Source organism: Manis pentadactyla, chromosome 2, assembly GCF_030020395.1.
Source record: "Manis pentadactyla isolate mManPen7 chromosome 2, mManPen7.hap1, whole genome shotgun sequence".
Lineage (NCBI taxonomy): Eukaryota > Metazoa > Chordata > Mammalia > Pholidota > Manidae > Manis > Manis pentadactyla.
This window is the reverse complement of record NC_080020.1, coordinates 149,838,222-149,861,509: the sequence shown is the minus strand read 5'-3', so window position 1 is coordinate 149,861,509 and position 23,288 is coordinate 149,838,222. Positions and strand designations below refer to the sequence as shown.

Below are 23,288 nucleotides of genomic sequence, written 5' to 3'. Positions count from 1 at the left end.
ATGAAATAAATTACAGCATTGTCTTGAACTTATAAACAAAAACTTAAAAAGCCTATGTCCCCATCATTAAATAAATAGTTGATACTCATAATCATGATAGTATACGTTTATTCAGCATTTTTCTGTGTACTGGGAACCGTCTAATTAATTCCCACTTAATTTCTCATTTATTTTATCAATAGTCCATGAAAAAGACTGCTACTATTATCCAATTTTATAGATGAGGCACATGAGACAAAAAGAGGTTGAATAACTTGCCAGGTATTAAGTGCTTTGTCACTGCACACAAGAATTATTTGTGTATTCATAAAGTCATTAACATTTAGAAAGATATTGAACTTCAACTTCCTTTAATGTATTGGATTAACTTCTTTCCTCCTGGTGGCAGCAGCCATGTACTTGCAAGGTCACATCACCACATTCTCCATGTAACATATGTAGATTCCTGGTGTGCTTCCAGAAAGGATCTCTAGAAAGAGTGAACTGGAAAGGGATCCTATTGAGATGATTTACTTAGAGAATATTTGTCATTTAAACTGATGAGCCTTCTGATGAATATGAATTTCTGTCCACAGTAAGCTCTGCCAGTTTTCAGTCTTTGAGTCACTTCACCTTGACCTTTCTTGGTTACATAGTTCTGGGTACTCAGGTTGCTGATGAGCTATTGGAGGGATTTGCAAATATGGGCTAGTGATTTTCTATGGCAAAACTGAGACCTCTCCATGCTTCAAGACTTCAGGTGAAAATAAAAAGATCTATATAACGAAATCTCACTTGAGTTTCCTCTCACTTTCATCTTCAGTGGGATTCTTTTTAAGATAGGATAGTTAACAATTCTAAAGAGGGAAATAAACTTAAAACAGTCCAAAATATTACTAATGAGCACAGTGTTTATGTTCAATTTGCATATTTCTGTTACAAGACTGAAGATGAGGACCGTTTTGCATATATATGTATTTATATTCATATGTATTGTGAAGCAATGAATAGAGGACAAAGTTCAATGATGGTGAAATCAAGTTCCCCATAGAGAAGGAAAGGTTCATTCAGCACCTGGAACCCAGGAATTCGGACTTCTCCATCAAATATGCTTTAGAGATTTACGTGTCTCTTATTTCTTCCCTGCTTTCCTATGCCACCAGCCTCAATGGAGTAAGTCCCCAAGACTGCGATTCTTTCTCCTTAATGCCCCCAATACCAGGTTTGCCCATTTCTGACTCATTATTACGCCAGTCAGAACCCTCCTCATTGCTCACTCCAAGTACTGGAGAAACTTCCAATCTCATACTACCTTTGAGTGCCTGCGGTCACTTTCCACAGAAACACACCTTGCACTACCATCAGATTAATCTTGCTTGAAAACTGCTTTGATTGTGAACACCGACTCAACACTCTTTAGTGGCTCCCATGACATTCCAAATACAGGCTAAATGCCTTCACTGGAGCCTCAAGCTGGTCAGAACCTAGTCCCGACCCACTTTTCCTACCATATCCTTCACTGATTTCCTAGATGGATTGCTCTAGGTCCTCAGAAAACACCCTCTCATCTCTGCCTTTGGGCTCACACATCCTCTCTTGCCAGAATTACATTTTCCTTTTTATAGCTATTGGAATTGTACCCCTTCTTTGGGGGCCTCCTCCTACAGGAAGCACTCATTGCCTAGTCCAGCATGGAGTGAATGCTCCTTTTAAAAACCTCTGCCACTTAAAGTCATGCTTTTACCTCTTCTCTCAGTTCAGTTTACATGCTTCTTTGTGCCTCTTATGCTTTGAGGATCTCCTCCAGTGCCTAGCCTGGTGTCTTGCAGAGGAGGGGCTCCACAAACATCCATTTACTGATTCTTGAAGCAGCCATGAAAATTCCAAGTGGGCATCTCTTGTATGAACCTCCTATACTCCCAATGGAGGCCAGCATCCATGTATCCGTGTATTTTACCTTGTTTTAGTAATCATAATGATTGTTTTTGTCCTCCCCCTACCTTTTGAACAGTTGATCGTCAAAGCAACTACTACGTACTTGCAGGATTTAGCATATTGTTAATGCTAATCAATGTCCTGGTGATATTTTTAAAAGTGTTCTGGATCGAGGTTATTCTGCTCTGGAGAGACATAGCTAGACCTTACAAGACTAGAAATGGTAAGAGGCAAGTTTCAAGTTTTACTCCAAAAGAAAAGGTCCCATAATGGCTGTTGGGTTACTTGTCTATTGATCTCTTAATAACTGTGCTACTAAACCCAGATTCTCTTTTGCCTGCCAGCATGTCACCAGGAGAATCTTTTCGAGTCCACTGAAAGGCCACTCTCTGTCCCTGTTGCTCCTCATGGTTCTGAGATTCATCTCAACAGCTCAAATTTCCTCCCCAGTAGGACTGCTGCTTCTACTAAATCCCCAATTACAGAATCTGCCCCAAGCACACGAGGGTTTAAACATTTGGGAAATGTGTATTGGCAAACTTCATGGAATTTAAAATATTAACAAAATGGTTCCTGTTTTCCATATGTGAATAGGTTAGAAAGGTGCCTCAGAATGCAGGTATATTTTTCCAGAAACCATGGCCATCAAGAGTCTTACCTATCTATGCACATAAGTATACACATGAAAGAAAAAAGTTCTGTCTGCTAAGTGTGAGCACCATTCTTTCATTTAGAGGTAGACATACCTTAGATCTTCCATATGATCTACTCAACTAGTTGTTTGATTTGTGAGAAACTAAGATCCCTTTAAACATTTTCTACTCACTTGCCACTACTAGCCTTTAGCATTTTCACTTCCTCCAGGAAGGCATGGGGAAAACAAGATAAGTTTGAGACCTACCCAATGCAGCACAGGGCCCTTATTCATGATTATAAATACTTATTAATAGGTAACTGATCAAACTTGATAATATGGTTTGAACTAATCTGGGCAGGCTTTGCTTGTTCTCTGTCATTTAATCTGAGACAGTTAAAAGGAGAACTTTGGTATTAATATAGCCTGGTGACATTTTGTGGCAGTAAATTGTCATCATTTCTAGGTTCTAGAATATTTTTGAGGATGGGTTAAATTCACCAACAACCATAAAACTCTGAAGAATGTCGCTAAGAGTCAAATGAGACTTAGAAGAACAAAGTAATAAAGCTGTATTTCTTGTTTTCACTTTCAGATGGAAAGATTTATGATGCTTATGTTATCTATCCAAGGAACTACAAAAATAATCCAGAGGTGGCCAGTTTTGTGGAATCCTTTGTTCACCAGATTCTGCCTGATGTTCTTGAAAATAAGTGTGGCTATAACTTGTGCATTTATGGGAGAGATCTGCTACCTGGAGAAGGTAAAACTCTCAACATGTATCAGGGACAGAAATTCATATTCATCAGAAGGTTAAGAGATAGGTGGTCTTACCCTTGAACTGGATAAGGAATTTCAGTCATTTAAGACCAGAGCTCTGAAATATATCCTCAGAAGGAGACCCTTTGTTCCCCTTGCTGCCATTGCTGCCCTGATCACGAGGTGTCAGTGTCAGTGACTTGAAGGTACTTAAGGCATCCTTGATATGTGGACTTAGCAGCACGCCCCCCTGACTTTACTTCCCATGTCCACACTAGGATAACTCTGAAATTTCTTAATTCTCTCTGGAAGATCTGAAAACAAGAGAATTTTGTTCTAATATCCAGCGGTATTGGCTAAAATATTTGAAAGAAGTCAGAGAGTCTTCATGATTTTCCTTGTATTGGTGAAACATTTGCCAATTTATATTCTCACAAGAACAACTAGAGATGTGCCTTCTGTTTCTTAATTTCCCTAATTAACTCTGTGTGCTTTGACACTGTGTTACAATCCCAGCACTTCCCTCCATATTTATGTCAAGTACCTGTGAACCCTCCTTGCAACCCTTCCCGAATTCCTCAGAAACATGCACTGAGAAAAAGTAGGCAAGGCTAAAACAAAAATGAGGGCCTTTACTTGGAGTCTCAGAAAATTGCAGTTTAGGGAGCAGAGATCCTGTCAGCAATTGGATAATGTGCCCTGTCTGCACAGGAAAAACAAGGTTTTTTTATGAGAAAAAGGAAGAGGGACAATTACATGACTTGAATGGAAGAGGGGAAAGAGAAAAGGAACCTTTGTCTGGCACTACCAGGCTGAGCTGTTTTATTTATACTTTATTTGACACATCTTTTGGTGTTATCAATGCAACTATCCCTGATATGCATTACTCTACCTTCACAAAGTCCACACTGACTATTTTTATGATCCAGACATCAGTTGGCTTAATGAGCAAATGCTTGTAAAGCAGTTGCTATTTCTACTCCAGTTTAAAAGGTCCTTTTGCCCATTTCAAAAGCTCATTAGTTAGAAAGGAAAATGGAGCTTCAAGATGGAGTCTTTCGTGTCCAGAAATTTTGTACGATTCTACAAAAACCAAACTGGAATATTAAAGAGACAGGGGCATTAAGAGAACAAGTCCAATAAAGTTAATATTAGTAGACTGTGAATTTAAACCAACGTGCCTACTAGAAATAGGGATTTGGTACCTATAGATGTAAAGGTACACACAACAGGGGAATTTGGTTTATTCTGGACTATTTGGGTCACATTGATCCCCTAGAGACATAAAGTGTATAATTAAGGAAAATGTAATCCAAGTTGTCTCCAAGGAACCTATTTTCCCTCCAGCTCCCCGTCTGGCTACCCCTGCAGGTAGGGAATAATGAGTCATGGTGCTCAAATGCTTTTCCCCAAGGAGCTGCAGGGACTCCAGCTGTCTGTAATCTCGCTCCATGTGCTATGTCTGGCGGTAGGCTCGTCATCTCTTCTTTCTCAGGTCTGTCAACCTCATTTCTAGCCACTTCTCTTCCAGGTGAATGTGAACACCAGCGAACGGATGCACGAGCCTGGTTGCCTTTATAATGCTGTTTTTCTTTTGGAAAAAATTCCCACTTCCCCTCCCTCCAATACGTCCTCTGACCTTACCTCAACTAAGTAAAATAAAACTAACAAAACAACCCCAATCTTCACTTTTCCCTTAGAAAAAGTCTGTGACTGACCCAGGCAGTGTATTTCTTCCCATGCTTCTGTTTGCTCCTTCAAATTGACCACAACGCCCTCCGTCTGTCCAAATTGGCCCTGGGCGGCTGTTCATTATGGAATCCATCCTGCCCTTGCCCTCTGCTCCATGCTGGGTCTGGCCAACAGGAGGCACCTCCCCTGGGGCTACCGGAGCAGCTGTGCTGCTCTCTCCTGGAGCATGGGCTCCTGCTAGTCCATCTTCCTCAAGTTTATCCTCCTTGGCCTCCATAACTGCTTTCTCCCATCACACCTGGAGGATGGTACTGGCTCCCTGATAGTACCAGTTGTGAGGGTCTACACCACGTATCATCGATTCCCCTTGGCTCTGCCCACATCTTTGATAAACTGTCCTTTCATTAAACTCCTTTTAGTCAGTCCTTTTACATGTGCTGAGTTTTCTGTTTGGATTCTGGCTGACCCAGGTCTCTATCTGGCACCATTTAACATGCATTTCCTTATTTCAGACTACGGGAACTGGCCTTCTATTAGCCACCATACTTTAAGAATATCTTGAGTTATTCTTAAAGTTCATGAACCATGAGTTCATGGTTGTGCTTCCTGACACATGCAGTTACCTCCTTGCAGTGAGAACTGGGTGTTTTACATTTCTTTCCAAGTTCACCAGAAGTTAACTGACATCAGCAGGGAGTTGATCTTCCATACACACTGACTTGATAAGGGGATCTGGTCTTCCTTAAGATTTTTCTAGACTGGATCAAATCAACTTCTAAAACAGAGATAATTGGGGATGGTGGGTGGGTGTTAAGTGGGTCCAGGGTTTCCCTAAAGACTTTAGTCTAGAGAATCAAAGGTTCCTGAGTCTGCACTCTGTAATATAAGAGGCAAAATTCTAAGCCCCTTTAAAACATGTAAACTAATATTCTAAGAGGATAATATGTCGATAATGAATCTGAAATCTAAGTCTTCAGCTAATTACTTCTACATTCCCACATAACTGGCAAGACCCTTTTTAGTTAGGACTGATCTACCTGGGAGGGAAGACGCCTTGGGGCTGATCTCACTGGAACATGGTAAGAGGAACACAGTGGCCTCTCTATCCCAGCACATTCCCATTTTTCTGAATAAGCGAATCCATCTGTATCAGATGCTCACACCAGATTATAACAATAACAATTTCTAAAAATTCAGAGCATTTATGATCAAAGCACTAGAATTAAAAATGCAACAGGAAATCTTACCCATGTCTTTCATTCCTAGATGCGGTCACTGCTGTGGAAGCCAACATACAAAAGAGTAGGCGGCACATTTTCATCCTGACTCCTGAGATCATGCACAGCAAGGAGTTTGCCTATGAACAGGAGATCGCCTTGCACAGCGCCCTCATCCAGAACGACTCCAAGGTGATTCTCATTGAAATGGAGGCTCCCAGTGGGCCCAAAGGGCTGCAGTTTGGAGAGCTCCAAGATTCCCTAAAGCATATTGTGAAAGTGCAGGGCACCATCAAGTGGAGGGAAGACCATGTGGCTAGCAAACAGTCCCTGAATTCCAAATTCTGGAAGCAAGTGAGGTACCACATGCCTGTGGCAAACAAACTTCCTGGAAAAACTTCTGGTTTGGCTTCTCTGAGCACCCAGGGGCAGTAGCGCTTGTTTGATGTGCTAATGAACCAAATTCGGTGACTCCCAGCAACAGCTGGGTGGATTGCTCCCCAGTACCAGATACTGGGAATTGAGGTGTAAGATGCAGGAATGTCAAGGGTATTCAGGTCTCAAGTTTCATTCAATAATTTATCTTCCGTTTCCCTGATTCTGGGTGGATGCAGAATGCCCGTAATTTTTTATCCTGCATCCCCTTCTGTCCACCCCACATTTCCTTCCCTCTCTCCCTTGTGGGTCTCTCTCTACTGGCCTGGGATCTTTTTCACTATGCTCTTTCCCTTTCTTTCTTTCGCTTGTTCTTTCTATCCTCTTTCTTCATCTGTATTCTACATTTTGAACATCAAACTAAAAGTTTAAGGGTTAAATTTTCATGAAATCTTGAAGAACACTCAGATTCTCTCAAGTGGATCTTATTCCCAACATGTCAGAATTTATTGTATTTGATTGGATTGGAGGCAAGCATTATCATCTGGATATCGCTGGTTGGAGTTCCTTACCCAGCTGCCAATATAATCGAAAATCTTTTTAGTTCTGAAATTTCTTTCATACATTTTTATTCTCTTGAGGAGTATATATTTCTCACTATAAAAGTTGTAGAAGAACAGAAAGTATGAAAGGAGAAAATAATAAAAATTCATAAATCCATCATCCTAAGCATTTTTAAATTTTAAGCATTTTGGTAAATTTGTATTTTTAAGAAATTTTAATTCATGCTTAAGCATACTGTTTATATAGCTAAGATTACACAGTGTATAATTTTTATTTTTTCTGCTTAATATCATGATAAAAGCACTTGTTATGTCATTTAAGTTTTAATATTTAAAAATAGTCACGGTGTTCTAGTTCATGGTTGTGCTACAAATGACATGCTCAGCTAGTTATGGATGGATATTTAAGTTGTTTCCAACTTAAATAGTCATAATTATAAATAATTCTGCAATGACCATATCAGTACATCTCCATTTTTTTTGAACTTGAGAAACTTTGTTGTAATATCTCTATGAAATTAGTAGGGCATTTTGACAGAACTGTTCTGGGAAAACTGAAGTTAGTTTGCATAGTCAAAGCCATGCCCATCACTTTCGTGAAGGAGTTCATGGAGCTCTCATGGGCCACAGAGCCCATCAGTGGATCCCGGGCTAAGGCAGGGTGTTCCCTCAGCCTGGGAGTCCTGTCAGAGCACACATTTTGCAAGTGGATAGAGATTCTCCCCTCAGCTGAGCTGCTTGATAAAGTATATAATTTCATATTTAACTGCAAAAGAGAATTTCACTCCCACCAGACCCTTGACAGGGAGTATTATCTTGAAATAACTGTCTTTCAACGAATACTTTACAGAATCTTATCTGGAAAGTAATGGTATTTTTGGAAGTTTGCCTAAAGGATCTGTAGTTACCCATCCATCCATGCACCCTATAATCCCTGGCTTAAAGTTGCCAGATAAAATACAAGACATCAGTTAAGCTGAATCCATAGAATGAAATTTCATCTGAAACTGATCAGGAATTAAAATTTGACTGGGCATGTTGTATTTTTATTTGCTAAATCTGGTTATTACTCTGGTAGATTATTATGCTTTTATTTGGTGACATCTGATTTTATTGAATTACTAAACAATTAGCCAATGAAAAGGACGCAGTATAGCCGATTGGTGAGCATCATCAAATTTGGAATCAACAAGTCATCCTCTGCTATCAACCAGCTATGTGACCATGAGCAAGTTACTTCTCTAAAACTTAGTTACCCTAGGAAAAAAGGAGAATAATCATACCAAACTCTTCCTATTTCTGTGCTAATCAAGTGAAAAAGGAAGAAGAAGGAAAAGTCAATACAATGGCCTTAGTTCTATGCCACTTCACTGTTTCTTGTAATGTGGATGATACCCCATGTCCTCTCTCGACGAGGGCCTCTAAAGCACAAATTCTCTCTAGTCTCACTCTCAGGAATAGATGTGCTTTTATTCCTGCTTCCCCACCCACTTAGAATGACAGATGTGTTTTTAATTTATGACACAGGGAATTCTGAAACTGATTTTATTCCCCTCTTTATATTAGCTACTTGAAAGTGTGGACCCAAATTTGGGATCTTTGTACAGCAAGCAGCTAGCTATCATGGCAAGGCATAGAATAATCTCTTCCCTGGCTCCATAATAACTTTGTTTTCAATTTGTTCTGTATTTCTGATTTTGAAATATGTTTTGCCATCTATATTATACGGTCCCTTGCAAGTATTTAACATTTATATTTTCTGAACGTGTGCTGAGTATTCTGGAGTGGGGTGGGGAGAGGAAGGGAGATACACAGGTGAGTAAGGTACACACACTCCTTACTTATAAGGGGCTAGAGTCCACTGGGGGTTCTTGGAAGGAAACACTTTCAAGAACCCACACAAGGCTGACCTTGGGGGAAATTCTGACATTATTAAACTCACTTCTCCAGCACCCTTCTACCCAAACTTAGATACCACCTACCAAGTTACCTGAGCTCTCTGGCCTCAGTTTCTGCAACTGAAAAATAGGAAGATGGAGAAGAGTGCTGTGGGCTCTCTCAGCTCCTAACAGCCTGTGGTTCCAAGCTACACAATCACAGAGAGGTCAGGCATGGCCAGATGACCTGGCTTCTCATACCAGCAGCACCACTACCTGCTCTGTTTCTTCTGAACAGTGAGAGTGATACATGCTTCACCACAGCACAGTGTGAATAAAATGAATTCAGCCAAAACTTGTTGGGTGTCTACCACAGGGTGGTGAAAATTCCTGTGAATTATAAAAACACAAAGTTATTTTTAGTTGAGTCAAATTCACCTACAATACAATGTAAATATGAAATAAATATTTCCATCATCCCAGAAATTTCCCTCCTGTCATTTCCCAAACAATCCCTCTTCTTCAGAGGCCAACAATGGCCTGATTCTATTTCCAAGGATTAGTGTGGTCAGAACCTGGAATTCACATTAATAAAGTCAGACAGCATTGTGACTTGCTACTTCCAAACAACATAACATTTTTGTGATTCATCCATGTTTGGTGTGTGTCAGTAGTTGTTTCTTTGTGTTATTGAGTCATACTCCACCATTTGGCTGGACAACAGTCTGTTAAACCATTTCCCTGTTGATGGACATATGGATTGTTTCCTGCTTTATAGCTATTATGAATATGGCCTCTTGTAAACATGCTTTTCTTTTGGTTCACTATCTAGGAGTGGTCATAAGTGTATATATATATATATATATATATATATATATATATATATATACACTTTTAAAGAAACTGACAAATTGTTTTTGCAAACTAATTGTACCACTTTACATTCCCTCCAGTTTTGTATGAGATTTCTGTTGTTTCATCTCCTCCCAATGATTGGTATTGGCATTCTTTTTATTTTTTATTTTAGTGGGTGTTAAATGAATCTCAGTGTGATTTTCATTTGCAGTTTCCTTATGATTTATGAAGTTGAGCTTTTTCCAAGCTCTATCTGATTATTTGTATGTCATTTGGTGACAGTAAAATCTTGCACATTTTTAGATTGTGTTGTTTCTTTTCATATTGTTGATGTGTAGAAATTACTTATGTATTCTGGATACAAGTTCCTTTTCAGATAGACACAAGATGAGAATTTTTCCAGGCTTACCTCTTCATTCTTAAATAGTGTCATTTAAAAATTTTAAGACATTCAATTTATTAAATTTTCTTACATGATTAGTGTTATTTGTGTCATAAGCTTTTTTTTTTTTGCCTACCCCAGGGTCATAGACATATTCTCCTACGTATTTTTATGAAATGTTTATTATTTAGCTTTTATATTTAGGTCAGTGGTCCACCATGAGTTAATATTTGTATATAAAATGGGGTAAGGGTCAGGGGTCTTTTTTTTCCATAGAAATATTCAGTTGTTCCAGAAACATTTGTGAAAGATTTTTCTTTCCCCATTGAACTGATATAGTCAAAATCAATAGACTATTTATGTGTGGGTATTCTACCCTCCATAATTTTCCATTTATATGCTCATGCAAATATTACATTGTCAAGACTACTATTACCTTGTTGTAAACTTTAAAGTTGGCATAAGTCCAGTAACTTTGTTCTTTTTTTCAAGATTGTTCTATTCCAGATCATTTGCATTTTCACAAAAGTTTTATAAATAGTTTCTCAATTTCTTTGAAAATTCTTCCAGAGAATTAGATTGGGATGGTATGAAAAACATAACCTATATATTTCATATACTTAGACTCCGTTACTTAGAGTCCAAAATTGTATAGACTCTATAAAATCTGTATTTTGTGGAGAAGAAACCTCTTAACAATGAGTCTTCTAAGCCATAAACATGGCATATCCCTCCATTTACTTAGGACTTTCATTTCTCTCAGCAGTATTTTGTAGTTTTCATAGTAGATATCTTGTACATCTTTCAAACGGTTTATACTTTGGTATTTGATTTTTTTAATGCTGTTTTAAGTGGTATTTTTAATAAATTTCCATTACTCATATACAGAATTACACTGGATTTTTGTATATCGATCTTGTATTCCATGATCTTGCTAAACTAACACTGTTTCCAGTATTTTTTGTAGATTGCAAAGGGTGATCTACAAAAAATTATATCCTCTGTCAAAACCAGTAGTTTCGTTTCTTCCTTTCCAATCTTTATGTCTTCTATTTTTATTTCTTTACTTATTACAAATGATTGTCCTAAGTGAGAGCTGATACCCTTATCTTGCTCCCCATCTTAGGAAAAAGCAGTGTTTCACTATTAATTACAAAGTTACCCGTGGGTTTCTTATATATGCCTTTTATCAGATTAAGAATGTTCCTTTCTATTTTGTTTTCCGAATGTTATTACTCAAGAGAGAATCTTCAGTTCTTGAATATGTTGAATTCAAAATGTTGAATTTTGTCAGATACTTCTTTTATTATATTGAATGAGATAATTGTATGAATTTTCTCTTTTATTAGGTGATGAATTATTTTGACTGGGTATAAAGAATGAAAATCATTCTCATTAAACCCTTTTCCTGTCAGCCACGGATTTCAGGCTTCACTTTTGCTTGAAAGCCCCAACCACCGACCAGGCTAAAAATGTATCCTGAGTCCGACCGCACTAGAGCACTAGAAAAGTTGAGAAACGTATCTTTCTCTTTGGCCTCCTTTCCTCTCTAAACAATTGAAAACCTCATTTCAGCACCTCTGCGCCCTCTCTGTTACTCCCCAAAGCGAAGTCCCCAGGCTAAGCCCAGGGTCACCTGACACTGCATGCTCCGGGCGGTGACCTCCCCCTGCCTCTGGTTCACGTCAGGGAGCCGTCCTGTGTCTTCGGGACGCTTCCTTGGCCCCTTTCCTGTCCGCAGCCCCTTCCCTTTCAGGGCAGATGTCGCCCGTCTGCCTGGCGCAGGTCCCTGGCCTCCCCAGCTCCCTTCCTATAGGGCGCGGCCTGAAGGGTGCGTAGGAGAAGCACAGCGCACCACCTCCAGGCCCCACAAGTCGCCGGGCCGCCGCCCACCGGCCCCCGCCCCAGCCGAGAGCCCCCGGGAAGCGCGGTTGTCGCGGAGGCCGCAGCTGTGCTAGGGGCCGGGGCTCCGGCCCGGTTTCCCAGCTGCGCTCCGGGAACCCCGCGGTCACCCGCTGGGCTCCCGGGTGCTGGAGCGGCGCCTCGGCACGCGGCGAGGAGCGCGCGGCGCATCCCCGGCCACAGCGCCCCCAGACCAGGAGCACCGCCGGCCTGGGCGCATCCCCTCACCCGGAGGACGCCCCCCCACCGAGGAGCACCCCCAGAGCGGGAGCAATCCCGTGGAGGAACATCCCAGGCTGCACGCGGCAGGAGCAGCGCCCCTCTTGGAGCAGCCCGGACTGGAGCACCCCCGCAGAGGAACACCCTCGGGCCCGGGGCAGCGTCCCACCTGGAGCCTAGACGAGTGTCGGGGCCAGCGGCTGCCAGATGCTTTTTCTGTCTTTCTTTCTGTTCCTTTTTGTTTTTTCAGCCTTTTCTAGTTGCCTAATCTTAATCACACTTGCGGCTTCCCTCTGCGCTGTCTTGTTTCACAGTGTTAGGGAGGCAGCAACTTGCTGCTTCTCACCTGCCTTCTGAACCGCCCAGGCCATCCCTTCGCCACCAGTGTGAACGAGGGGCCGCTGCCCCGCCCCAGCCCAGGGACACCCCTCTGTGCAGGTAAGGACGGGCTCCTGTGCCACCTGCACCCCTCCCCGCTGCCCTCTGCCGCCAGCCTGGGGACAAAGGGCAACCCAGCCTTGGAGGCAGATTCTGAACGCAAAAGCAATTAACTGTGTACGCCATTATGCTTACAGATCCTCCTTCACTTGGTATGGGATTACACCCCGATAAACCCATGTGAATTGAAAATATCCCAAGTTGAAAATGCATTTAATACATCTAACCTTCTGAAAATTAGAGTTTAGCCTAGTCTAAAGCATGCTCAAAGCACTTCCATTGGCCTACAGTTAGGCAAAATCATCCAACACTCGCTAATTTTATAATAAAATGTTGAATATCTCATGTAATTTATTGAATACTGTACTAAAAAGGAAAATCCGAATGGTTATCTGGGTACAGAAAGGTTGTCAGCGTATGAGTTATTGACCTCTCTGTGACTGACTGCAGTTTGCTCTTCTGCCCGGCATTGCAACAGGGTGTCACATGCCTGTCACTAGCCTGGGAAAAGATCAAATTCAAAACCCAAAATACAGTTTCTCCTAAAAGGAGATTGCTTCCACACCATCATAAAGCTGAAAAATCGTAAGTCCAACCATTATAAATCGGGGACTGTCTATATGTATCTGTGTATATGTAATTTTACATTTTTAGTATACGTGTGTATGTGTGTGTGTGTGTGTGTGGACACCCACACGTAAATAACTGGTGAGACAGTATCATCAGCTTACCCTGATACTATAGTTTTAGAAGTTAAAACATTCTCAGTTTTTTTTCCTGGAAAAGTGAGAACAGCTAAAATAAGTGATAGTTTCCATTTATTAAGCACTTACTTTCTGTCTGGCACTGTGTAGAAACTTTTAGATTAATTATTTTCACCCAACCCTACAGGTCAAATGAAGTAGGCACTGCATGCTTAGTAAAAGGAAGAGAACCAAAGAACAGAGAGGGTTAGTAATTTATCTAAAGGCAGTCAGCTACTCAGTGGTAGATCCCAGATTCACACCTAAATGTTCTTGAAAACACAACCTTTGTCTTTAATCTGCAATCCTTACAGGAGTTAGAATCCCCAGCCAGTCACATAGACGTTATCGGGACAAGCACAGTCAGATATAGACACCTGAGATTATTGCATTCATCTCACCCTTTCCCTTGGTGCATTCTTGGGACCTCAGCACACACGCATGTAATGCTATGTGGTACTATGCACTTCTCAATCCAAGGGCCTTGGATGGGCTGGGAGGGTGTAAGTTTGGAGGAACTGGGTTTGTGCACGTTTTGAGACAACTGTGACCCTCACCTTCCAGCACAAATACACACACAGAGGCTAAGAACACCTGGTCTGGGAACACAGTGGAAGGGCAAGGTGCCTGCCTCAGGGAACTCACCAGCGAGTGGGAATGAATCTAGGAGTAACAGGACGCCCTGTGGGGCTGGACTGCCCGGAGGCTGTTTGGGGCAGCAGTAACTGGAGAGCTTCCTTGAGCAGGCTACCGTCTGCCAAGTTGCAAGGACTGGAGGAACGTGGCAGCTGGAAGTGGGGAGGATGCTGGGGGAAAGCATAAGGGTGGGGACAGGCATTTGTGGGGCAAGGACTGTGAGATGGGATTGGTTCTTCTGGTTTTGCAGACAAGAATAAATTCTTTCGTCCTTAGAGCAGAAGTGTGTGTGCATGTTATGTCCCTGATCACTTTTCTCTCTTTGCATTTGGTGGATTTATCATCTCAAATGCTGAGGGAAACATGATGCGTTCAACACTGTAGAGAAAGAATTGTGTTCAAGAAATCACTAGTGTTACTGTTTTCACAAGGCAGTTTACCTTAGGAGGCACTTATTTACATGTCTGCTAGTACCAGTGATTACATTGAGGCATAGACATAGACACCTATGTATGTGAGTCAGTGGAATTACCTACAGTCTGGACTTGACCAGTTTTCCAGGTTGAGGTTCAGGTTCCTTCTCAGAAAGAACTTTGAAGGGCCTAACAGCTATGGGTTTCAGTGAATTATTTTTTCCAGAGAAGGGTCAATTTGCTCAGAGTGGGGTCTGTCAACAGGGCAGTTGAGCAGAATCAAGGGCTCAGGAGATGACCATTCACACACTCTGGTGGGCCTTGGGCTGCATTTCCTGGTGGGTGGGGGGCAGAGGGGATGGTCAGCTTGTATCTTGCCCTCACCCTAGTCACACAAGATTTGGAAGAGAGCCTTTTTAATTTAGGGAAAACTTCATGTCATTGGGTGATTTAGGGGGGAAGTTTGTGAGTCTTCTTATATGTGTGTGTGTGTGTGTGTGTGTGTGTGTGTATACATGCATTCCTACATACATACACATACATATGTATGCACAGATATTTAATTCAGCTTAAATATTAAACATTATTATTAAACATATATTTAGGATATATTAAATTTACTTCTTAAATATTAAGTATCATTATTAAGTATATGTACATAAGGTTTACTAAATTTACTTTTAAGTATATAAAACATCCTCTAAGTCAGTGTCTCCCTACCTTGACTGCATATTAGATTCACCTGGAAGATTTTTAGACATCAGGTTGCCCAGGCTGTACTCCAGATGTCTCGGTGAAACCCGTTTTTTTTAAGGTCCAGGTCAGAATGAGCACCCTAGATTTCACATCAGTTATTAAGGCATACTTTTCAAGATATCATGATTTAAGAAGTAGGTAGAAGGCTATGCAGATGTAACAATGCATCAATGATCATATAAGACTGCAAACTGTATATACTTTATGAATGTAAAGCATTTACAATAATTTGGAAAATAACAAACAAGCAAGCAGAAATAAAATCATAGTATGTCAGTTAGAGGTAACTGCTATGAATAGAAAAAGTGAGATGGCGGAATAGAATGGTGTGTGTGTATATGTGTGGGTAAGAGTATGTGTGTACACATGCTTGTGTGTATTTGCACTACAGCAACGATGTGTGTTAGATTTTTCCATAAAGTGCTCAGGGGAGATCTGTACTTATAACTATGGTATAGACAGACTGCACAGGAAGTATAGGAATATTTAATTAATGGTAGAGAAATAATTAGTAGCTATTTGAGAAACATAAGTTGCTAAATTCTATTCTCATACCAAAAAAAAATAATTGTTAATGGATAAAAAAGTTAAATGTAAAAAAAATTAAGTCATAAAAATGAGGAAAATATAGATAAGCATCTGTTGGACCACTGAGAGGAAAGGGATGCTCTAAATGTAAAAATAATGGAAAAATCACAAGACAAAAGAATGATACATTTGTCACATGTTAACACATCAGCAGAGGAGTTAAAAGGTAAAGCAAACAAGTTGGAAAAAACACTAAACATCTAAGGATTGGACAGAGACATAAAAAGATAGTTCATAATCATGCAAGTAAAATAACTACATGATTATTATTTTGCCTCTTTTCTACCGATAGAAATGCAGATTAAAAAAACCATGAGATACCATTTGACCAATGTTAATACTAATTAGACTTAAAGAATGAGGAGAGAATGCTCTATGCTTATGTGGGTGTGGTAGAAGGATGGTATCTTGCACAGTTAAGGGAGTATGAATGATTACACTTTTGGAATGCAGTTTGGCAGTATGCATGTATCATGTTGAAAATGCACTCTTTGACTCAGATTGAATACCATGAAGTAGCACCAAGAAAATAATAAGGAATGTGGATAAGTAGTAAGTAATAATAGCTAACATTTAAGTGATATTGATTATTCACCAGCACTTTGAAGTAGTAACCCATGTGACCTTCACATCAACTCTGGGAGGTGGATTGTTACTCCCTGTCATGGGTAAAGAAACTGAGGCACAGAGAAGGCAAGTGACTTGCCAATGTTACTTACCTGATACAGAGCAAAAAGGGGATTTGAATCCAGCCAGTATGGCATCAGAGGCCTTGCTCCATAAATGGATCCATACTGCCTTGCACAAGATGGTCATGGGGTTAATCTATAATAAAATACATCTTAAGAAGGAATATTATGTGGCCCTTAAAATATTGTTAACAAAGAGATTTTTGTGACATAGGAAAATGTCCATTTATTCAGTGGAAAATACAGGATCCAAAATTATTTAAATGTCATCTTAATTATTTGAAAATATTTAGAAAAGCTGTAAGAAACATGCTGAAGTATTATGCACATTGAGATTTGTTTTCTTTTTGATCTTTGTTTTATAAATGTCCTATAATGGGCATATATTACTTTAGGAATTGGAAACATTTAAAAGAAAGGCAGAAAGGGAAGAAGAAAGAAATTTTAAAATTATGAAAAGGCAAAACATAATGATATCAATATCAAACATAACACTGAAAGAACCTCCAAATTTCCCCACTGCAAGGAATTTAATATTCATGCCCTCCTACATGTATTTTGTTAATTCTTGTTAGTATTAAAATAAATCTACGACAGTTCTCAGAATAGCTTTTCTTTGGGAAATGAATTCCATTATTTAATATCTTAATCTTTTGAATCCATAATGAGCACATTACAAATTATATATTCAAACACACATACATGCACAGAGCAGTTCAAACATCAGCTAATTTTTATATTGGGATCTTAACATGTTTCATATTGAAACTCAGAGTTAACTCATCAGAATGCTGAATTGTCTCATAACTACTTTATCTCTTAGTAGACTTGAAAATTTAAAAACCCCAAAACCAACAGAACCATAGTGTCCTTTACAAGGCTGTGTCAACTTTAACCAGAGGAAACAACATTTTTCATTCTAGAGCTAAGAGAATAGAGTTAATAATAAAATGATGTTATGTGTGGGCATGGGGCTGATTTCAAAGCATAGAAATCTTCTAATTTAGTTATGAATAGTTGGTACTTTCCATCTATACACATCCCTTTTGTCTTTACATTACTGATGATTATCTCTTAGAAATTACATCAAAGACTTGGTGATATTATTCATAAGGATTGATGTAAATGATTTGACAGCTTAGCCATTAAACTTCATCCAGAATTTGGGCATCAACAGTCCTTTTTATTTAGTATGGGGGAAGGAGTGGCAGCTGGTGAGAGAATTATCTGGGGACGAGAGGCTGCTGTGCATCCAGGAAGACTTCACCAACATTAGCTTGTTTGATGACTCAGTAATTTGGGATTGAGGCCTTCTGAATGTCTCCATTCTGGTAATGAGCAAATAGGCTCTGAGACTTTTAAGAAAAGGGCCCAAGGCTGCACTGCTTGCCATGGCTCAAGCTGGAATGCCACCCCAGGTTTGTATGTCCTTAAAACCATCATGCTGTGCTCCCTCCACTCGGGGGGCCTGGGAGGTGAGTGGTCTGCAAGGAACACTTGATTGTAAAATCTTCTGACTTGGTGTATGAGCCCACTGCACCTTTCCCCTGTTCTACCCTCTAAACTTGTCATTAGTAGGACAACAGATGGGTTGGAGTAGGAACAAAATTCAACACAGATTTGACTTCATTGAGTCAATGTAGATTAGGCCTCCGGAGTGTAGGAAACTCGCTCTTTGTCTCTCCATTACTCCAGAAATATGACATTTGAGCATGTGAGTGTGGACATGTGCGCACATGTGCATGCATCTCTTCCTCTTAAGCAAGTGTTAGTAATGTGCTGGGTGTTGAATGGACTTTAGTGATACAGTGGTAAACAAAATGAACTTAGTTTCTAACTTATGGAAAACTTAGTTCTGAAGAAGGAAGATAGATATTTAAAATTCCAGCCCACAAAGGAAGATCATGATGAGCATTTTGGTGTGATAAAAGAAAGAAGCACACACACACACACACACACACACACACTTCTACTTGGGCAGATCTACCATACATGTCTCAGGATGGCACAGACTGTCTAGTTACAGGATTGTAACTTTTCTGGAAATACTCTTGCCCTTGACTTTGACCTTAGAGGTAAGATTCAGTAGAGCAGGCCTGAAATACAAAAGGTTCCCTTGTATTAGAGAATTGCATCACAGGGAATTTCTTTTGGGGGCTAAAATTCATTGCTTTGAAATTTTATTGATTCTACCTGGCTGAACATTCTGAAAACAATTGTTGACTATATTAAGGGATATGAAAATTTACTGGGCTGATTTTTTAAAAGTCTGTGTGCCAGAAGATTTTTTTTCAACCTCTTTCATAAGAAAGTTTTGGCTGACCCTGTCTTATGCTGTTTTCCAGAGAAACCATGCACCACAGAGGGCTGCCCTTGACACTTTTGATACTTATGTTTATAAACACCTCAGGTGAGTAATTATGATCTTCATAAACATACTTCATTGGTAGTCTGGAGGGAATATCAAGGTTTTCCTTCTTTTATGTGGAGGTGGCTACTGAGGAGGCTGAATTTATTAAAATTTGTGATTTAAAATTTTACTTTAGAAAGCTGTCAACCATTTGGTGCCCCTGGTGTAGAGAATAAAAGATTCACAGGAATGGGATCAAGCAAAGAATCATCTGGGTTTACTGAGGAGGTCAAGATTTAGCTATCTAGCCTGAGGGCAGGATGTAAGAACTTGATAAATTACATTTACCTGAGATGAAAACCTGCATTATGTTATTTGACACCAAAGAGGTCATGGCTGTCTTATTATTGATTAAGTGTTATGCACATTATTTTCTTCCTGAAATGAAGGCAAAGATCATCTCAATATTTAGATACTGAAGAAAGTGAGTAGGAATACTTTAAAGGTCTTAAAGAAAATACTACTTAGATGGAATATATAAGAATGAGTCTGCTTAACCTAGGGAAGACAGTTGGTTTTATAGCAGGTATCAAAGGACAGTTTTAATTTATGAGGGATTATGGCCTGGAGGGTTTTATTGAAATGAATTCTGAGGCCTTATTGGGATTCTTTGGAGAAGAGTTCCATGATTTATTAGCAAGGTTCTCTTTAGGCCTCAGAGGAGAAAGTGGAAGCATATTGGTTTGCCTTAATGTATTATCTTGAGAGGGACGCACATGAACCCATTTCCCCTACTTTGAGAACTACTGCTAAAGAGCTAGTAGAGTTAAGGTATTGATGCTTTCAAATTTTTCAGTCCCAATATTGGGGTACATTTGCTTAAGTGGATCCATGTTCTGTTGAGATCCACACATGCAGTACTTCCCAGGTATTACAGCAAGGAAGCGGTTCCACTCTGCTGGACATGGAAGGATCTGCCAGAAACTGCTGAGCAGGAGAGCAGAGTGCCAGAAGATGGCCTCACGGGTCCCTCACTCTCAGACGCCCATCAATAACCTCGCTCCCAGGTTACTGTGAAAAGGGTACAGCTTGTTCTGTAAGGCTGCCAACGCCCAGCTCTCTGTCCTTTCAGGTATTTGAAGAGCACCCTGCATGAAGGGTTCACTCCAGGGAGACAGGACAAATTCTGTGTGGATGATTCATTTAACTTCTTTGAAGTTAGATGACAACATCCTATTATTGTCCATATACTCAAATCAATTCCAAGCATGGAGCTCATTCCAAAGAGGATAAGTTCTTGACCCAGCTGATCCTTATGTTCTGTTCATGTAAGAATGGGAATGCTTCTGGGCCATCCCTACACCTTGAATGCCACTCATTTCTCCAATCAGAAATCTTTTCTAATCAACGAAGCCTGGTTAGATACCTGAAGCCAGCCCTCTGCCCCTGGACGTTATGTGTTCCAGGTTAGGTTTCCTCAAAGGATAACCACTCGCAAAGAGGAAGAGGTGCACACGTCCATCACAACACAGGAAAGGGTGTTTACAGCAGCTTTTTAAAGACTGGATTAAACCAGAAATAACCCAAATTGTTCAACACCCAGTAGAATGGATAAATAAATCGTCAAATACTAGCACAATCGGGTGCTTTGAAATTATAAACAAAAAGAACAAGTCACTGCTACATGCAACTACGTTGATGGATGCCTATCACAGACACAATGATGTACAGAAGATCCAGGCACAAAAGAGCACATGTTGTGTGATTTGTACTCTTTGTTATATGTGTAGGAAATCTCTAGACCAGGAAAATAAATTAAGGTGCTGATGACCTACCATCCTTTGGGGAGTCAATTAAATCTAACACCTACATTGGACACTCATATCATGCCTTCCACGGAGTAGAGGAATGTAAATAGAGATTGTGCAGCAATCATCAAACACAAGGTTGATGCTCATTATCTCCTGTGCTTTGAGGTAGATTTGACATCCATATTTTCAAAGAATTCTTCTATCCTTTGAGCCACTTGCTCTTTACATTGTAGTTAACAACACTGAATTAAAAGAAACCCTAACTCTAGTGAAGGCCTTTGCTCCATGCCCTGGGGGAAATGCACTACTAGATTTAAGGATTCGCCTTCTCAAAATGCATTTCAAGGGCCCCTAAAGTGACTGTAGGACAGGATATGGCAAAGGTCCAGCAATGCTGACTTTGAACTATCAAAAGTGCAAAAGGAGGGGAACAATGACCTTCTGTGACTGAAAGGATGAGGTTAATTCCCAAAACCAGAGTATCTGGGTTAGTTGAGAAAGAGGGAGGGAGAGAGAGAGCTCAAAGAGGGGAAGGGACAGATACCCAGATCTGGAGTGAAATTGTCTTCTTTGACTCTTGACTACCTCCCTAGTGACCTAGAGATGTCAGGGATTTACACGCACTCCAAGGTACATAGGCTCACCTTCACCCATCCCCACATCTGATCCGGAAACGCTTAGGCAGACTGGTGGGGAGAAAGATAGGTGAGCCTTCTGATGCTGCCCGTGACAAGCTCTGGGTCTCTAGGTTTCCTGCTTGCTTCCTGGAGACTCCTCAGCCAGGGATGTGCTGGGGTAGGTGTGGCAACTCTGTGACTTCTGTGGTTTTGCTTCTGGGGAAGTTCTCATGTGTAATATTTTCTTTGAAAAGATTGCACTACGTGTGTGTATCTGTTTTCTAACCATGGCAGGTTAAGCTCTGGTACCTTCCTGTGTGGGAGAAGCTGCTACAAGCTTCCCTTCATACATGTCTTTATTTGTGTTCTCAAAGTGCATTAGTGTGGGGATGAATGGCCCCAAAATAAAGGCCCTTCAGGACTGAGACACTGAGGTTTCTCAGGACTCCCTTACTAACGCAGCTTCTTCACTAAGGCACTAAGAAAGAACAAAAATCCCCATTGTTATTCTGGTTTTGTTTTTTCTCCCTTACTTTGCTGTTCTTTAGAGGAGACTTGCACTTCACGTCCTCACATTACGGCTGCTGAAGGGGAACCTTTCTACCTGCAATATTGCCCACCTACGTCTGAGGATGAGAATGAAACAGACTCCATAAAATGGTACAAAACCAGTGGATCACGTGGGAAGGTTGAGCTAGGCTCAAGCAGCTCACCCAGAATTACTTTGCATGGTTATGTTTTGGAGTTTTGGCCAGTTGAGTTGGATGACAGTGGACGTTACACTTTCCAAATGGGGTGAGTACGCCTCCTCTCTGTGTTAGTATATTTCATAGCACTCTTGGACTTCATTCAGCAAATTAAATATCTCGTCGTAGGGAAGGTCAGATAATCCATGCATTTTTCTCTCTCCTACTCTTCCTACATGCGCAATAAACACTTCCTTATTGAAAAATTAAATACTGCCCCTGTTTTATTTTCTTAGTGATCTTAAAGAAAGGAGATTACCTTAACATTATTTACTTTTAGGGAATGCTTGCCAGAAATAAGTGAAGATTGAATGCAATTCATTTTAAAATTCAGCTGTTCCTGTATCTAGAGCTGCTGGTCAAGTGACATCCATGGCCGGGGCTCCGTACTGTCATGAACATATGGTGAAGGGGGGCAGGGTCAGCTTCCTGAGGGGTATCCTTGGGCTGGGGGGAGGCGTTGGAATTGGTGTAGGCCCATGCTAGTCCAATTTTCAGGAGTTTGTTGAGAGCCAGCTGGCAGTGCCGGTGACGGATATGTGCGTTTGGCAGCCAGTCACAAACCTCCAGCCAGGGCAGCAAGAAAGGGGAGCACAGCATGGGCTTTGCACAGCTCTGTCATGACAGGACCCTAGCTTCTGCCATGATACTCCTGATTGAGAATCCTATGCTCTGTGACATGGGAGCGGCCAACTGGACGTGGCAGTGACTTATTACTGAGCTTGGTTCTCTTTACACTAGATTTGGTGTTATGGGGGAGGCGTGCCTGGGACAAGACACTTCTCTAGGGCGGACTGTTAGTGGAACATTGCTGACGTGGTGTTTTGTTGTGCACAGACTTATGCATGCGTGTGTGTGTGTGTGTGTGTGTGTGTGTGTGTGTGTGTGTTTCTATAAAGAATTAGATTGAACCGAGAGTTGAGGAAACAGCTCAGGGCCAGGCCAGTGGGGCTGGGGTGCTGTCAGATGGAGCAGGTCTCTTCTATGAGCGCCTCTCGAGTGCATTCTGATAGTTATCTACAGTGCCCTTGAGAGTGGCTGTGAGGTACAACAATGAAACCTTGATATTAATGCGTGTGGTTTTGCAAAAAAAAAAAAAAGAGGTCATTTTG

At 40.7% G+C, this 23,288-nt stretch overlaps 2 protein-coding genes across 7 annotated transcripts in view; both read left to right on the top strand.

Annotated features, from left to right (window-relative positions):
• Positions 1-11,714, top strand: part of IL1RL1 (interleukin 1 receptor like 1) — a 32,622-nt gene extending 20,908 nt beyond the window's left edge. For all 3 annotated transcript variants that reach the window (XM_036907401.2, XM_057496889.1, XM_036907400.2), the window contains 3 exons: positions 1,991-2,137; positions 3,144-3,311; positions 6,266-11,714. In XM_036907401.2, coding sequence (XP_036763296.2) covers positions 1,991-2,137; positions 3,144-3,311; positions 6,266-6,651 — 701 coding nt within the window. In that variant the 3' untranslated portion in view covers positions 6,652-11,714. The remainder of the gene's footprint in view (positions 1-1,990; positions 2,138-3,143; positions 3,312-6,265) is intronic.
• Positions 11,715-12,383: 669 nt separating this feature from the next.
• Positions 12,384-23,288, top strand: part of IL18R1 (interleukin 18 receptor 1) — a 37,541-nt gene continuing 26,636 nt past the window's right edge. For 2 of the 4 annotated variants that reach the window (XM_057496888.1, XM_036907404.2), the window contains exons 1-3: positions 12,384-12,827; positions 18,998-19,062; positions 21,979-22,225. In XM_057496888.1, coding sequence (XP_057352871.1) covers positions 19,005-19,062; positions 21,979-22,225 — 305 coding nt within the window. In that variant the 5' untranslated portion in view covers positions 12,384-12,827; positions 18,998-19,004. Of the gene's footprint in view, positions 12,828-13,336; positions 13,413-18,997; positions 19,063-21,978; positions 22,226-23,288 lie in introns of those variants that run through there. The other 2 variants (XM_036907402.2, XM_036907403.2) reach the window with 2 other exon arrangements.